Source organism: Strix uralensis, chromosome 1 (assembly GCF_047716275.1).
Source record: "Strix uralensis isolate ZFMK-TIS-50842 chromosome 1, bStrUra1, whole genome shotgun sequence".
Classification (NCBI taxonomy): domain Eukaryota; kingdom Metazoa; phylum Chordata; class Aves; order Strigiformes; family Strigidae; genus Strix; species Strix uralensis.
The window spans coordinates 138,688,814-138,707,902 of NC_133972.1; the positions used below are offsets into that span (position 1 = coordinate 138,688,814).

General features: G+C 37.3%; 1 protein-coding gene across 1 annotated transcript in view; it reads right to left on the reverse strand.

The window, feature by feature from the left end:
- The window catches only part of EYA1 (EYA transcriptional coactivator and phosphatase 1), a 97,776-nt gene that overhangs the window by 41,633 nt on the left and 37,054 nt on the right, over window positions 1-19,089 (reverse strand). The window contains exons 8-11 of the mRNA XM_074893928.1: window positions 16,687-16,769; window positions 16,079-16,265; window positions 4,378-4,517; window positions 3,136-3,219 (exon numbers count right to left, since the gene is read on the reverse strand). Of these exons, the coding sequence (XP_074750029.1) occupies window positions 3,136-3,219; window positions 4,378-4,517; window positions 16,079-16,265; window positions 16,687-16,769 (494 nt within the window). The remainder of the gene's footprint in view (window positions 1-3,135; window positions 3,220-4,377; window positions 4,518-16,078; window positions 16,266-16,686; window positions 16,770-19,089) is intronic.

The following is a 19,089-nucleotide window of genomic DNA, read 5'->3' on the forward strand; positions in this document are numbered from 1 at the left end:
AAAAGCAGAGCAGGTAATAAAAACAGATGAGAAAGTAAGAATATACAGAAAAGGGTGGCACAACCATGAAGTTATAAGGAACAAGGTAGAGAACAAGGAAAAGAAAATCAATCCCTTCAGCAGCAGGGCTGCTCATCATTCATAGTCATTCACCATGAAACTCACTCAGGCATTATGAAAAGAGCTGAATGCCAACTTGCCAAATCCCCTATTATTTGATTAGGATATTTTTGTTTGTTTGAAGATTCAGCTTTTGTATTTTAATGATTATGTGAGCAGCTTAGATTTAATTTTTAAAAGGGCAATTCTAGTCCTCTCCAGAGTGCAGAAACATATGAGAACATGATGTTAGATCACTCAAAAAGCATAATACAGGTGAAAATAACAAAAATTCCCCTCAACAATTTTTTCTTTTTTTCACATTGACTTATGATCTGAATTTCTGATTTTAAAGGCCAGAAATCATTAGGAAACACTCTTTAAAAAAATGTGCACTTTCCTCCATAGCTGCAAATAAACCTTACAATTCTCATATTAGCATGTTTGCTTTGAACATTTGACACTATCTTCCTCTAATGACTATGTAAATTGCTAACTGTTGTCTGAAGCTGTCAATAAGGCAAGAGAAACTGTGATATGAATGAAACTTAAAGAAAATAAAGCAAGAATGGCACACTTTCATGACTGCATCTGAAAGCCAAGGACATGCACGTTGCTACCCCTCACCAAAAAGATCTAATATTTATCCACAGCATAAGCACTAATGCCATCACCTCTCTTACCATCAATGGTCAGATGTTGTTTAGCAATGCAGAAGTATTCTGCCACATGCCGTGCAACCAGAGCCAGCCAGGCAAAAGCTTCATCTCAAGTAAACAGTGCCAACAGTGATGGAGCTGCCATCAGGAGTCTCCCACCTCCTTGCAGCAAACTTACTTATATCTCTTCACAGCTGAATACTAGCCACCTTCCTCAGCCTCAAGCATCCAGCAAGAAAGGTGTTTATGTTCAGGGCCCAATTAATGAAACCACTATAGGGAACTAGTAACAAATGGAAAAAATATGCTCACACAAGTACTTCTACAGCAATGACTAATTAGGCTTTTCCAGCACTGCTCTGCTGCCCAAAAGCAAGTGGTGAGATTCTGTTGGCACTGAGGTTTTTTGTGAGCACTGGGATTTGTTCTCATTCGGAACTGAACTGCCATAGATTTGGTGATTTTGGGGTGCCATGCAAAAGCCGGTTTTGGCCTGAGAAATAGAAAATAACTTTTGGTAAATGTTTAATACTTTATAAAGCTGTTGTCTCTATGTATCCATACAGTAACTATTGAAACATTTAAACTTCTAGTGTCTTTTTACAACCTAAATATAAAATAATAACAACTAGGAGACCAAGACTTCTGAATTTACTTGCTTTTCTGACACATAATGAAAAAAAAAATTATATTCCTCAAACAGGTAATCTGCTATTACAGCAAACACTTCGAAAATACACTGCACCTGAACAAGCAAGAAAGGTTGCAAAGTAATACTGCTTTACATTTTTGTAATGTAAAAAGCTATTAGGAGGAATTCAGAACCTGATCCAGGCACAAACTGAAGTAGTGATAGCTTTGCTCTTCACTCAAGTGGTTGTAGGGTAAAACCTTTCAGTGATAAATACAAGCTTTACAAGAAGACTGAGTGATTACATGAGGCGAGATCTAGTATCTATCTAGTTGTTCTAGTTGTTCTTTATATGTAGAATTTTTTAAGGTTACCAAATGTTCTGGGTCTGGCTGAGCCGGAATTGGTTTTCCCCTATAGCAGCCCTCATGGTGCTGTGTTTTATGTTGGGAGCTGGCAGGGTGTTGATAGCACACTGGTGTTGTGGCTACTGCTGAGTAGTGCTCACACAGCACCAAGGCTCTTTCCAACATTTTCCCCCCCCAATGGGAAGGGGTGGGCAAGATCTTGGGAGGGGACACAACCAGGACAGCTGACCCGAACTGACCAAAGGGATATTCCATACCATATGACGTCTGCTTGAGTATAAAGCTGGGAGAAAGGAGGAAGGGGGTGGGGTCACCCTTGGTTCTCTGAGGCAACCACTACGCATATCGGAGCCCTGCTTCCTGAGAAGGCCCAACATCGCCTGTTCATGGGAAGTAGAGAATAAATCTGTTTTCTTTCTTTTGCTTCTGCGTGCGGACCTTTGCTTCGCTTTGCTTATATTAAAACTGCTTTTGTTTTACCCACAAGGGTTGGGGGTTTTTTTCCCTATCTTATTTTCTTTCCCCTCTTTGCCCTGTTGAGAAAAAAGGGGGAAGAGGGGGGGAAGTGATAGAGCGACTTGGTGGGTACCTGGCATTTAGCCAAGGTCAAACCACCACACCAAAAAAATCACATTCTAGTTGTAACTCACATAAGGTGAACATGAAATGGCATAACAGATTTTAGCACAAGCTGAGACATTAGCTTTAAAATACAATCCTGGAAAAACAAAGTTTGATCTCACAAGGGCATTCCATTCATAAACTGTTCTTATTCACCTAAGACCACATTTCTTTTCTGAAAATTATTGAGGAAACTCACAGTCTGCAGACATATTCATCAGTTCAGTTATGATTTATAGTCTGTGCATAACAGAAAGATTTGACTCATAAGCAGACTTTCAAAAACATCAGTCAATATGTAGACTAAAAAAAAATTAAGGTAAAACATTTTAGACTAATCTGTCTGTGTCCAAAAGTATTCTTCCTCTTGCCTTCTCAGTACAGAGCACTGTCGATCTCTCAGAACTAAAATGTTATTTTAGCAGTCACTCCTGGAAGTTCTTCACTTTCTGAGGGGAGGTAAACCTTTGCAGATTTTGATGATATCAACAGGTTTCAGACACTCTGGATCTAAAAACCAAATCTCAGGTGGTCAAAGTATTACTCCTAATGCTATTTAATTATTTACTGAAAATAAGAGCTGAGTAAGTGCAAAGAATGGACATGTGAAACAGCTTTACTCCTTGATTTTTTTATGTTTTTAAACACCAGTACCGGTTTGCCTCTAGAAAACCAACTAATGTTCTGGTCTTCCTTGTGTACTAACCATAAACCAGCAAATATTACTGAAAATTTCCATCAGTTTCTTGACACTTACCCTTCCATATCTGTTAGCATACGACCCTGTAAGCAAGGAATGGAAAATGATGATTGTCTCATCCAAATCCCAAATGAATACTCTCTGTAAAAAGAGAATCAAATCAATGTGTTCCTCTGTGAAGCTGATACTTGAAATGGAAAGTTAAAATTTGAATCAGAAAGCGCACAAATTAGAAAATTGTATTGAAATGGTTACATATTAAAACCATAGTTTTCCTTGCCATTTATTTTCAGAACTAACAAGTTTTTTCCAGAATATGGTAATACAATCTGTTAGCTTTTTACTACAATTGCTATTATATCAAATTATTCTATTAAAATAGAATTATAGTTATTGTCAAATACACACAGAAAATGAGATTGTACAATGTATTATTTTAAAGCCAGATGTGAGATAGAAACTGAAATAAATGAAGAGAAACCTCTGAAAATTAAATCTTCAGGGTTTGAATTCTGTATTTCTGCAACTCTTACAAAATAAAGTTCATATAACTGCTCTTGAAAATTACCTCTAAATAGAAAATAAAGCAAATTCCTGCTAAGCACTTAAATCCCCTTAATCTGTGTTAATTTTTAATGGATTTTATGCACCTGAAGAATGAAAATTATGAACTCAGATGCTGCATGTGTAAGAATTTATGGCATCAGTAAATAATTCTTTCGCTTACAGCCAATGGAAAATATGTGTTTTAAATTTGTCCTCTGACCACACACAAAATGATATTTTAATGAAAAATAAAGTGTTCAAATACAAGTATTTTAAATCCTGGTGAGATTGTATTTCCCATGATGACAAATGGGCTAAGCTTTTGGAAAGGAAAAGTAATGCAGTGTGGACACTCATAGCTGTGGTGTGTCATTGGAGATCTGTTCTCAACATAAAGCATGGGCCACTGGGAGGAATGTGAACACAGCATGAGAGAACAAAAACCACTATTGTGCTAGAAGTGTCTCCTGTCCAAACTCAAACCTTTCTTTGATTTGGGAAAAGCTTGCTCTTTTTTTTTTTTTTTATATCAAAAAGAGAAAGAAACGCCTAGTGTTTTTCAGAGAAAGTCAGTGCTCTTCATGAAGAAGGTTCTTTAGAAGAAAAATTCTATCTTCTACAGAAATACTGTTAGAAAAACAAAGAAAGGGAGCTCCAATGCCACTTTATTTTTGATGTGTAAATAATACTTCTCTGTGCAAAATAATGATAAAAATAGTCTGTGACAGGTCAAAGAAATCAAATATAATGTACCTCTAGATCAGAGTCAGGTGGTGGTGAAGGATTATTGTTTCTTCTGCCACGTCCACGTGATTTCCCATCTGAACTACGACGCAATCTATCTGAATCCGAATCTTTAATGGGTGTTGATGGACTGTGGATTGTACTGTATTCTGTTGTAGTAAAGAAATGACATTTTTACCTTTCAGTTTAAACTTCAAAATGTTCATTTACATGTGACACTAAAACCAGGATGTTCACTGAAGAGTCCTAACTAAAGTAATTAAATCTGCAATGATAAATGGCAATCCTGAAACATAAATTAATTCAATCAAGTTTGAGTTATATGTAAAAACAGAGAGATATTATTTCAGTAACAAATAAAAAAGGAGTAAAAATAATTTTAATTCCTTCAAATCATAGAGAAGATCATATCACTTCATAGACAAGATTAAACTCTAAAGAAACAATTTAAAGGGATACCAGCTTTTTTTTTAAAGAACATTGATTTAATTCTAAGTTTTCAAACATGCTTTAAGATAATCATTATGGTGATCGGTAAGAGAAAAACCATTCAGGTATGAAAAAAAGTAACAAATAAATTGAAAACTCTTCCAAATTGCCTTGTTGTAGACACTTTATTTTTAGATTGCTACATTTGAGCCAGATTAATAGAATTCCTTCTAACTACGGCATAAAATAGAGTCCTTATTTTCCCAGGGTAAGTTCAATTAATATGTTTAAAATATGCATCAACTATGAAGATTAAAGTTACAGTATTCTTCAAAGCCCTACTCAACACTAAACATTTCCAGTGAGTACCTTCAAGGATACAATTCTTTATAAACAGTACTGTACGCTAACTATTAGGGTTTAGCAAAATTTATTTACAAAAGTATTTACTGTTGTTGAACGGGCAAAAAAGAATGATGATTTAAGTACGTAAGAACAACAAAGTTTTCCTGAAAACATGCTAGTTGGAAGATGTTTTGCTATTCTTAACATCCATAAACTCAGTAACAGTTAAGTGCTTGAATATTAACAAAGCAAACACCCAGCATAAATTATCCTTCCTAATTCATTTAGCTAGAAGTACCATACTCCTCAGAAATGCAACAACACATTTTTAAATCTCTTAAGACTTCCTTTCTTAAGTTCACAGAGAAAAGACTTTTATTTTGATGGCTATCTTTAATTGTTTTTCCTAAAAACACCTATTTTTGTGAAGGCAGCTGGAATTTTCAGCATACGATGTATTTATCAATTTTACTTCTCACTTAACATTAATGACTCTGTAGAATTCAGTAGATGTGGATATTTGTATCAATATTAATTTTCTTTTTAATCAGCCTAGACCATGGCATTCCCATTTGAACAGACAGGTATACTTCTCACACAAGTGATTCTTTCTCCTAAAAAAACATCCCGTTGAGGTCAAAGGTTAGATTAAGGAGGAGGCTCTGGACATCTGTGTAACACCACATATTCAAAATTACTCAAAATAATAATGGTTGCTTGTGCTGAATGAAAGGAAAAGGTCTTGAAATTCTCATGTTCAGCCTTCAAATCTACACTTAATGGAAATTAGTATATATTATATACTTTACATTATACTTTTACCTCATTATCTCAGGCTATATTAAACAATGCAGAATAACAAGTTAAGATGTAACTTAAGGTAAAAGAACGAATCTTCAAAAAAGATTTGTCCTATACTTAAAAGAGTTATTCTGTGTATGTGCCAAACAATAATAATCATCCAGCCACATCAGCCTGCATAACTAAAGCTAGAGGTTTAAATGTTGAAGATCATGTACATTCCAATAATATGTATTTTTTCCTATGACAATGTACACTTCAGAATATTTATTTAAACTACTTAAACTTGGAATGCTGATTGCTCTTTCACCTACTGTACTTAAATAAGAAATCATAACTTAACTAGTACAAATTTTCCCAACCTTTTAAACTTAAATGAGTTTGTCTGCTATACCTTATTTTTATTATTAAAATCCTTAATGAAAAATAAAGAAAACAATGCAAAAAAGCCTTGAAATAAATTATAACCTAGTAAAATAAACAGACCAGAATTTCTTCAACAGGTATATTGGCCAATGATGTTCTAAATATGTGCTCTAAAATTCAGATGTAATGAAAAATTGCATTTCCTACTGACTAATTTAAATTAGTGTTGCTCTTGGTCTCTGACAATATTTTAAGGAGTTTGGCTTTAGATCCCAGTTTTTTAAATTCTTCTCGCAGACATGATATGCCTAAAAATTTAAAGTATTAAACTTGGGGTAGTAACAATAATACTAAATAAAATAGGGAACAGATAGCATGGAAAAAGCATAAACAAAACTTCATGACAAACACAACCAAGTAAACCTAAATGAGTGAGCATGAGAGCAGAGCATGGTGAGGGCAGAGAAGAAAGTCTGTTTGTAAGAGCATCCAGCTTTACATTTTTGCAAACACTGCACTCAAAATTTCAAACACAGGGCTGCAAGTTTGGGTGGAGGCTCACTTCCCTCTCCCCTTCACAGGTGCAAGTCATCTGTCTGGATGGGCCAGACCCTCACCTGACAGAAAGACTCCCAACTCTACCTCGGGATCCCAAGGTTGGCTGGGCACACCTTAGACCACCCTTCTTGGGACCACTGTACCTGCATCATTCCCAAGAGAGTTATGTTTGTCTTGCTCTTACAGATCTCTCCAGGAAATCTGCTTCTCTGCTTTAACAGCTGTGCCATTAGAAACAGAACACACAACTTCATTACAGCAATATCAGTTCAATCTGGGGGAAAAAATTAGTCCCTTCATTGTATTTGCATGCATTTGAAGACTGTTCTCAGATCCCCTTTGTTGTTAGGTTAACTCTTCACTGACAATCCTCTTTTCTAGGTTTTGATTATCACTCTCTATAGTCTCTCCAAACTGGACACAGTAATCCAAAATCGAGCAAAGCTTTACTTCCCATGTCCCGCAGGCTACCCTCCCCTGGACACCACTTGGCAGAAGACAATTTGCATTTTCTGCAATTTTTTCAATAAATACTAGTTTCAGGATCCCTAGATCATCTTCTGAGGAGGAAGCAACACCTAACTGGTCGTTTCTCAAAGACCTGGCCAAATATTGCACATGAATTGAACACACAGTATTGCTAATACCTGGAACTTCTGAGCCTGCTCAGGAGATAGCCACAGCAACCAGTCTGTTATGAACAGTGTGACAGATGGTAGTAACGAATGGGGGGGTGAAACGTGACATCGTGTGCAACAAACTTATTCCATGTATGTAAAGGGAAACCATAGCATGTACTCTTTGGATTAAGGCTGCTCGACAGGGCAGCCTCTGTGTGCACGGCTGAGTTACCAGCTCACTGTCCAATGGTCGCTCTCAGGTCCTCATAAGGAAACCCAATTAAAGAATCCAGTATCCAGCTGAGCCCTGAGCCTTGACAAGCCCAAGCCCTGACAAATTCTGGAGCAAGAAAAACAACAGCGGCTGAGGGTACTCGGTGTGCCACTAATATCTGGAGTACTGAGAGCGGTCCGCAGGGAAAGGTAGAGCCTGGAAGGAGCTGCCAACATTCCCCATCCCACATTTGTGCAGTTCATCATTCCTGCCTAAATGTATACCTCACACCTGCTGCTATTCAGATCACATCTCCATTTTTTGAGTTCTCATCCTGTCTCCAAAGAACTCGCAGCCCCTCTCAGCGTGGTGTCATCTACATATTTAATAGGCAAACACATTCTGTTCCGTCATCTAAATGATTAATGAAAATGCGGTCTGGTGCTAGGCCCAAGGCAGACACTGAGGAATGCTGTTGTGGCCATCCTTCTATTTTAACAGCAAGCTCTCACTGACTTCTCTCTGGACATGGTTTCCTAAACAGCTTTATATCATTCTGCTGTAGTTTCTGGTAGTCTGCTTTAGCCTAGTTTGCTTATAAGATTGTTAAGTGAAATGATTTAACTGCCAGGGCAGCAAAAGCCTTACTGAAGTCAAGATATGTAGCCACAAAACATGTTACCATTATACCCATTATTCTACATTCATTGATATGAGGAGGTTAATTTGTTCAATCTCAGCTGACTTCATAGTACCAGACATATTGTAGTATTAGCCAAGGGAAATTATTATGTTTCTAAAGCACTGAATTTAATTTTATCCTGTTGAGCATCACAAACACAGGGAAGTGCAGGAGAAAACCCAGCTCTCCACAAAATCATCAGCAGAAAAGGGGGTGAGTATCAGCTCTCCACTGCCTGTCCAAATACTAAAGCAAGATCACCAAAGTAAGCTGGCAGCAGTCAGATTAAACACAAGGAGAGGTTCAGATAAAAGCTGGGAGATTTGTGGCACAAAAAATGCCAGGCTCCCAAAATTACAAGGTTTCAAGAGGAGCCTGAAGACGACCCTGGAGGAGAAACATTCAGGGGTGCTACAGCCGTGCTGCATTAGCAGGTTGGGTCTGTGGGACCAAACAAGTGGTGGCAATGACCCAAGGCTTCACTGCCTGTTACTGGGAGGTCATTTCATGTAGCTCCAGCCTGACCTACTCTTCTGAGCATCTTCAGTAGGAGCTGAAGGAATTAGGAGCTGTCCTGGAGGACACCTTCCAGGTTAGCTTTGTCTAGGACTCCAGCCGGGTGCTCTAGGACTGCTCTGCTGAGCCAAAGCTCCACATCAGAACAGACTCCTGCTTCAAATTAAAATGCTAATGTAGGCACACCCTAAACATACAAACAACAGCAGCTTTGGAAATCCCCTGAGATGGAAAATATCTGGAAGCTGGAAAAGTGTTTAGGGCAAGTCTTATACAAGCTTAGCCTGTCCTCGCTGCTCCTGGGGTGTCTGTTGATGGCCACTGCAACAAGCAGGGTACAGGGCCGGTTGATCCGCCGGTCTAGACCACTAGAGCCATTTCTGCGTGTTGCATATGCCTTCACAAAATTAGATTAATCATATAGCAACAGTTACTCTTCTGCATCCATTAACAGACTCATAATATTAGATCTCTCTGCTACGGCTCCTCTCTGCACTCTGCCCCAGGCAGACACTAAACGTTACAGCTTGTTTCTGCTTCACACACTCAGGAGTTTCCTCTTCCAAACCTTGACCAAGTGTAATAGACCCAATCTTGACTTCTCTAGTCAGTCAGAACAACACTTTAAACCCAGATTCTATAAGTGTACGCCTCCTTTTCCAGGTGTGACTGGTACCCCCTGCTCCTCACCCCTGGCCGTAACCCCTGTAGTGTATGATGACATCAAGCCAGACAAAAGCTACAGGTAACTGTGAGGAATAAAATATGTTTACATTCTGGTTTACCTAAAATACATGAACCATACTGTAGCAGACTTTCCCCTAAGCTTTAAGGCACCATATTATTGCAACTTGACATAATATTTCCTGAACATATACTTCCCTGTTATATATCACTGCGGGCAGTTTTGATGGTTTTGTCACACAGGACAATATTTTATCATCTCATAAATAAGAATACTTTGATTACTTATGAAGAGACAATACAGAGATACCATTTGCAACACCATATTCTATAATTCCTTTCTGCTTGCTATGGAAATCCCCCCTAAGTAACTGCTGTATTTTCTTACTATTGATTTCAATGTACTATACAGCAATAGTATCAAATGACAAATCTGGGGAAAACTAGCTATCCCAGAAGTCCCAAAATCAAGTCTATCTCTAGGTAAATCCGACTGGCAAGTGTGTGGGTAGAGCTCCTGCTGTTGACAAAGGCATTACAAATTTCATCAGACTTTTTCCCTACTACACTGAAAAAGTATGCAAAAAAGAGTAAACACACATTATCAAAATAATCACATCTCATGTCACAATGTAAATCACATGGATGAGATGGGCCTAGGATAGCTGGTATAGTCAAATGTCTCTGCAAGTAGGTATGTACAAGTATTTTCCATTTAACTTGTGCCCAGATGAATGGTTTCCCCTCATATCTTATACTTAATTTTGAATAAAGGCCTTACATCCTCAGGTCAGTGTTATTTCAACTCCTGTATACCAAAATAAAAATATAAGATACAGGTAGTTTGAATATGTCAGTCTCATTCTATGATTTTCTTACTTTTGCATAAATAAAGGTTACTTTTGCATAAAGCTAAACACAAAATTTCATGAGCACTGTACAAACTTCTTCCTTTACTGCTTACATCAAACTGGATCAGGATTAAACAGTGCAGCAGAATCACATAGGTATTTGAGGATTTTTTTTTTAAATCTCTAAAAAATATGACTGCTGCATTAGTAGCAAGTACTAAGTAAAAGTACTAAGTATTGCAAGAAATACATTAATGCCTGCTGACAGGATCATAGAGGACGTCTTTAGTGCTCTTTTGACCAAATGTCAAAATCTTCACCCGAAAACCAAATCTGATGTTTTTCCATTGAGGACTATGAGCATACTATTATAAACTTAACAGAAACCCTCAATAGTCTGCTAAAAATACTGGCAAAAATGCCTATTTATTTCAAGGCTTGCGTGACTTTTTGATTTAGGATTGTATATTCAAAATAAAGAGAAAATATCATATTAACAGTATATATTATATATAACAGCATACATTAACTATGTATGACAACAACTATATTAACAAGCCCTGTAGTGGTCCAGATTTTTATCTCCAACTTTCAATGTTGAAGCAAAAAAGATGAAGCAATCCCATAAGGGGCAGGTAGTACCTCTCTCCATCGCAGGCATTTCTTCTTTACTAATTATTTATTCTTTCAAACAATTTGAAATTATTGTTACTTTTAATCCTACTAAAACCAATGACTAACATCCTATTTATCTATTTAAAAAAGTCTACTGAAAAGTGCATCAAGTTCTTAGCCACAACAAATCTTGTGACAGGCTATATATTGTTGGATGCAATACAAAAGAGATAGAAGTTGTACATTGTTAACATAAAAACAGGAGAACAACCATTATCAGAAAAGTAAAACCAGTGCTGTACTTTGCCATTCTTTATTACATCCAATCTCATTTCTGTTTTTACAGAATTTTCATTGAGTTTCCTTCCTATATAAATATATACTCTAGATTTACTCTTCATTTATATTTATGAAAAAGAACAAACAGAACACCAGCAATGTACTGCAAATACAGCAGTATTTGCTTCCATACGGGTATTAGTGAAAAGTTGTCTGTATAGCCTATTTGCTCTGTTTTGCTTTCCTGTCTCTAATTTATTGTTATGAAATATGATAAGGAGAAACTGTAAAGTGTAATACTAAATGTGATATAGCGTTCAAGGAAAAAGAAGTCTAGTCTTTAAGAGCAAAATGGTGACCCATGGCTGAGAACAATTTTTGTTGGCTAGTGCAATCCTTGTGGGGTTTTTAATCTGCATTGTGAAGTGTGCAAGTAACATGAAGAAAACCCTTCCAGTAATATTTAAACATACTTATTGCAGAAACCAAGAAAACTGAAAGAGACCAGATCTCAAGAACAATGCAAGTCTCTTGCGAGAAACACTGTTTAATGAAGTATAAATACATTATACGAAATAGGGAGATAAATTCCACTTTGTTGACTGAATTTCTAAACAAAAATTTGCATAAATCAAGAATTTTTTGTTACCAGCTGTGATGATGGAGTTGAAATATTGCAAGAGAAAATTATTAAAGCTTTAGAAAAAGTAGTCATTTTCTACATTAACTCTTAGAAATACATGTTATGAATATTCTTCTAATTATTTTAGAACATCAGGGCAAGCATAATGGATTGGGGAAACACTCCATCTATCCAGGATAAATTTCAACACTGGCCAAGAGCAGGTGACTAGGTAAGGAGCGTAAAAAGGACAGACATACACACACTGCTAATTCATTCACTGTCTTGAATGATTTTTCATGTCAGGGGTTTCTTGAATTGACATTGGTGTTTGATTGAATTGACAATCTTTGAGTTTGTCTGAGCAATGCTTGAACTGGCATAAATTTTTGCATCCACAACATCCTGCACCAAAGAGCTGCACAACTTACCTATATGCAACATAAAGAAATACTTTCTTTTGTTCACTCTGAACCTACTTCAATGAATTTGAGTACTGGAAAGGAGAATGAATTTTTGCTCACTAGTTTACTTTTGTTATTTTTTATCATTTTAATTATTATTACTTCTCTTACATACCACAGCTCACACGAGAAATCACCAACTCGCTGTTCGTACCTGGGATAATCTACTCATGTATGGACTGAAAACTCATCCCAGAAGAAACCTAATATGCTATTGATATTCTGATGAAAACATTTTATCTGTAAAGCAAAAGTTAGAATTCTAAATGTGGAAAAAAAATTTTGAAAATTCTTACTTTTGAACTGAAACAAAATTTCCAATGAAATCTGAAGCAAAGACACATTAAAAGTTTGAAATGTCCCACTGAGATTGTTTTGCTTAATAATTTTCTGATTATGTCACTAGCAAAAATACAGCCTCTGATCACAAGAAAACAATGTTAATTTGTGTGTCTGATTTATGGAGAGAGGGACTATCAAACTCTATGCAATCAAAAGGTTTTGTCATGACTGAGGTACAAGAAGTTTTTCAGATCAACAAAGGGAAGAGAAAGAAGAAACACTGAGCATGGAAAATGTCAAGTTCTACTGGACGTCCTGGATTACATGGCAAAAAGTTGCATATTTAACTAGGAACTGTGGGAAATCATAAAAGGATTATTTTATATTTGGACAAGGAATTAAACATATTTTAAGTGAAATTATATGAGCTTTCTGACTCTGCAAAACGCTACTAAAAATGTCACAAGAGCATATAACTACTTTCTCTCTTTTCACATGTTTCTTACCAGACTCTTCTGTTTCACTTACTGGCCCAAATTCATAGGAACCACCTATGTCTGTCAAATTATTCTGGTGCCTCTGTAAAGTCTGAAGGCTGTTCTGTGCTTGTCCTGGCATAGTTCATAACCGCACAGATTACATGGGGTTTTTAAATATAGAAGTCGTCTAGGGATATCAACATCTAGTAAGAACAGCTGCAATTCAGCAGCTGGAGCCCATCCTACTAAAGGGGTACAGTAGCCTAATGTGATGGTTCTGCACTGCTCCCCACCATCCCTCATGTGCAGTGTTCCAGTTGTGGTAGAGAATCAACAGCCTAACTTGACCAGATGTGGCAAAACATCCTACAGAAATATGACTAATTGCAATTAAAATTTGATTAGTTTGCTCCTTTGTTCTGTGGTTTTGACCCAACTGTGAATTTCCTTCTCTCTAATATGCCTTTCACTTGTCCCCACTCCTCCAGAATTCTTTTCCTCCATGCTAATCCCTCTTTTCTTTGACCCCAACCTTCCTTTGTCTTCTAAGCATACTGTGTATGAGCTCAGCTGAGGCTTTGCAGTAAGCCTCAGCAAGAAGAAAGTTAAAAAAAAGTAAAAAAAATTTATACTGTCCAAGGGGAAATGGCAGGCACAGCACTGGATTCACTGACTGGTCCTTGCTTCCCTTCTACAAGGGTTGAAGGTTTGTGAGGCAGTGAAAGGTTCTCACCTAATTTTAACCTAGGAACCCAACAGTGGTATGTCAGCCATCTTAAACTGCTCTCATACCAGTGGAGAGGCTTTGGCACCTGAGGATTAAGGTTGTAGTTAAACTGAACTCTAAATAGAGGTACCCATCTCTCTCCACTCAATACAGAAGGGTCTAAATGGGCTTGATCCTAACTTAAATGCATAAAGACAAATGTGTAAAAATAAATGGAGAAATCTGGATCTAGCCCTATACCTTCTGCTGACTGTGACCATGTAGGTGAAGGAGAACAGAATGGCTTCCATTGGCTCCTCCTAATAGAGAGTGGCCCACAGACAGTACTTTCGTAAACGTGTCCCTGCCTATGGCACAGGCAGACAGCCCAAGATAACCCCATAGCTACATAAAGAGATGTTATTTGCAAATCATTTGAAGGAACTTTTCCAGAATTGTTAAATCAGTAACATAAATATCTCAGGGAAAGAGGTGGCAGTGCCAGCAATGCCAGAGGTGTGCACATGTCCAAGGAATGGCAATGTCTAAGCAAGCAGTGGTAGGGCATTCATGGATGTACAGCTTTCAATACATGAAAGCATAAACTAGAAGAGGGCTTAGGTGCAGGACCCATCCACGAGACAGCTCACCAAATTCTTTCAAATTTTTAGACAAAACTTTCTTAACAAGATTGTGGAAGATTTGAGAGAGAAAAGAAACACTTCTTAAAAAGGAACTGATATAAAAGTTCTGTCCAGGCTTATAGAGCACAGAAAACTATTTTTTAAGACAGCTTTTAAGCCACTAAGTTTGAACTTGGGAAAAATATATCCTCTCTCTGTATAAGTGTTTATTGTTGCTTTTAGGAAGTATCAACTACTTTTTAAAAAAATGTGCAAATATTTTGCAAAAAATCAAGACCCAGATGATACAACAATTCAGTTTTAGTATCTTGATAAAAGCTAAAACTTGATCACATTTGTTTTTTGGGGTAAGAAGAACTTACTGCTTCCAACTTAAGAAGAAAGGCAAACCCACAAGAAAACAAAACCAAAAAATTAAAACTAAACAGAGTAATTATGCAGACTCCAATATATAGCCATATATTCTAAAAGCCGCAGACTCCTATATGCATTCATATATTTAGAAAAATTCCTTTCTCAAATACACTACACACATGTCATCTCATGTATATAAACACACACACCAGCTGTATTTTCTTTGCTAGTTACTTTCAGCAAATTTATCAAGAGACAACACTGCATACATTTTCTTCAGGTACACACTCATGCAGAAAAGCAAGAGTCCTAGCAAATTATATTAAAGCTCACATTGCACAGGTAAGATCAGTCCTATCAAGTACTTCAAGAAAACTAAAGCCAACCTTCCCCAACAAAACTCCGAAACAAACCCTCCTGATAACCTCGCCAAATCATAGGTGTTACTACGTTACTGAGAATCACATCTACAACCTTGGACTTTGTCTCTGACAGACTGCAAACTTCTGCCATCTACTAACCACCGACATGCTTGAACTGTTAAAAAATGCATTTTATTTTTTTTTAATAATGGGAAAAGTATTTTTCACCCCTCATTTTCAAAAACAGCTGGAGCAGTTTGGCATAAATGTTCAAAAAATGTCTCAACTAGCACAGGACTGCCAAATTCCAGCCAGAAAGGTAAAATGACTGGGAAGAAGGACAAGCCACTGAAAATCTTTTTTAAAATGGAAACACTTGTGCAATTTCAACTCCCTATTACAAGTATTATTATGTCTTCTGAAAGTGAAAAACACAAAAGCTCTCTTTCAAGTGGACAGTTGGGCTATGGTCTGAAGGCCTCTCAATTTCAGTCTTAGGAAAAATCAAAGGAGTTTATCTTAACAAAGACAGAGCTTAAAAGCACCAGGTTCTGGTTTAGTGTAAAGACTTTTCCATATCCTGCAATTTTTAATACAAGCATTTTATAAATAAATACAAACAACTTGTATTCTGCACAAGCTTTAAAACTTTTACTGATCCTGGTTTTTCTTTAGTCTATTTTCTGTTAGAATCTGTGCAAGACGTGCCACAGGCTCAAGATTAAGAAATAATAAAATAAAAAAAATCAACGACTACAGCAAAAAAAAAATCCAATTCAACCTCCTTTCAACTTACAAAAACGTGCCTCATAGGGACCATAAAATCCATGTAATTACCTGCTGCAGGATCTGTAACCGCTTGACTGGTGATGCCAGATGGTGGTTCTTGAAGCTGGTATGTTGCATTTGTGGAGGGTGTCGTTGGGCTGGTGTTGCTGTTTGTCATGTAATGGGAAGGATATGGTGAGCTATTATAATACTGTGCATATTGACCCTGGCCAAAACTGGGATAAGAGGGATATTCCTGCAAGACAAAAAAGCAACTGAATAGTTCATCAAAGTTTTGCTACTTTTTAGTATAAATTCCAAAATATAACTACAAACACATGTCAGACTTTCAGCACGTATGCTTCCTGGACTGGATGCTGTAGGACCTAAAACTGCAAGGCAGTAAAACGAAATCTAAATTACACATAATTTAGTATGTATTCTCATACAAATAGTTTATAAGACACACTGCTGAAGATGTGTGAATAAGAACATCAACCCCAGACAATTATTTCTACTATTGGAAGATGACAAACTGAAGAAAAACATTTATAAACATTAGTTTAACTTGAAAGGATGCTAATTTCTTTCAAAAAGCTATTTAAGGGCTACATTTTTTCAGTGGATGAGAATTCTAAGTTTGCCAAAATTTCCTCAACTCATATTTACAAATTTACCTGCTGTGAACTATTAAATCCAGTAGAATTTGTGAGTGAATTATTTCCTGCATATATTCCCGACGATGTTGTAAAACTGCTGCCTGAAATGAAATGAAAAATTATGTGAATTACTGAAACACAGTATCGGAAAATAACTTCCATCATGCGATTATATTATAAGGATATGGCATATTTGTAATATTTCCCATATGTTGACCGATTTGGTTGTCATCAGCTCTATAACATGTTAATATATGGAAAGTGATAATTCATTGTTCCTACACCCTGTGTTTCATTATTGCAATAAAAAGAAAAAACCAAAATTTAGACAGGAATTTGGAGCTACCTCAGGTTTGATTAAATATTAGGCTATCTCAATCTCACCCTTCCGAATAATACCCAGCGTTGTGGAAGTAATGAGGGTTTCTTTACTTTCGGTTTTTGTTAACAATAACTGCAAGCCTTGACCTGAGAGACGCCATCCCCCCTCACTGAAGCACACTGGCTCCATTGCTCCTGCCTCGCCCCTCCCTGAGCCTCAGTCCCTTGCAGGAACAGCAAAAGCCGTAACTCCCTGCTCCAAACAGCTCAGCCCAACTGCGTAGCCGTTAAGATTCGCTAATCGATCATAGACAGCCTTGGGCCACAAACCTTTTTCTTTTTTGATAGAGTCTACCAGGCATGACACAAGGGGAAAAAGTACCTCTCTGAGAAGGGAGACCCAAGATTGAATTTAGCCCAGAGACTGAATTACTGCCTTCACCTCCCTCCTCCCCCCTTCATGAGCCACCAAAAATAGACAGATGGGGCTCTTGTTTAATACCTAACCTGAGAAGCTGTTCCACTAAAAGGGCAGCAACCCCCTTTCAGCTGTTTTGCCCTCGCTGGTTATAACCCGGGAGTGACACAGGCACCAGCTGAGACATATGGATGCACAGGGTGAAGCTACATAAGCCACCAGAAAGTCTGTAATGAGGCAACCTATTGAACTCATCCAGCAGGAGAGCACCAGCCAGCAAGGAGCTTGCATTAAAGCACGCAGGTTGTTTACAGCCTCCCTCGCCACCAAAGCCTGCCTTAGTGCAAAGATATACAGAGACCTTGGGAGCAAAAGTTTGCAGGTGAGCAGAGGAGGCAAGCAGGGATGGAAATCAACAGAGAGCCAGGCATACAGATGCACCGATCCCCCGATGTACCCGACACAACTCAATTAACAACCAAATCCTATGCAGCAGTTACTCATTGAGAAAAGCGACATTTCTTGCAACTCCAAACAGTGAGGAATGCAGGCAGGACTGCATGCTTAGTACAACCCCTGAAGGGCATTTGTGAGCTATTTACTTTTTTAAATTAAAAAAAAACCCCAACAATAGGTATCCTAGCTATAAGAAGTCATGAGGAAAAATACTTAAATGCTTTGATTGCAGAAGTTACTAAAACCACACACAAGTTAAGCCTCAAAGTAGATGTGAAATATGTCCAACAGCAGTGGGAGTAAAAGATGAAGCTTAAACTTAACGTGTGATAATGACTGTAAACACTTCTCCTGTATTTGCTATTAGTGCAAAAGCTCTGTGGTTGTTGATAGATGCTACTAATCCTGTGAACTAAAATCAGATTACTTCAGCAGAAGAGTTGACATCCAAGTTTAGCAGATAGTACAGATAAACAGTACTAATGAGAAAAACATGTTGTTTTAAATTTAATTTAAAATTGGAAAACAGATGTTATTTTTTATTATAACAAACCCCAGAGCCAAAATACAGCTGAAAAATATTTTAAATTGCAAAACTTTGAAATGCTATTTTATTTCTAAGAGTGCTTGGCTGGAAGAATGTAAGCCACTGTGTCTCTTTTTATTTCTGTAGTTATTTCTGAGTGATGCAGTAATACATTCAAACACCGGTTTTATAGGTGCATGGTTTGAGCCATTCTAAAAAGATATAAAAGGCCTCTCATAAGAAGAAAAAAAAAAAAACAGAGAACTTTTTTTGAGGAATACATTATCTTTCCACAGAAAGTTTAGCAAATAATTTGCAAGAGCAAATGAGAAAAGTAATTACATGCCAGCCAGCATCTCTCCCTCTCAGACAAAGACGCACACATACTAACATGCAGATCTCTCTCTTTCATCTCGTGGTCATCGCTGGCTCCTATGGAGGAGGGGTAGGGGTCTCCTAGACCGTAACAAACATGAAGCAGGTTTCTCAGAAACGGCTCTGTGGGCCACCCAGAACTACTGGCCTAAAGTTGTTTTTAAAATACTCCAATTTTGCCATTTGTTTTTTAAATAATCGGCTGTGGCACAGAATGCTGTTCTTGCCTTAGCTGAACAAACACAAAAATAAGAATCCCTATGAAATGCATGAGATTTACTGCCCCAAGTTGGCCAGCTACATAGCTTTAAAATGTGATAAAAGC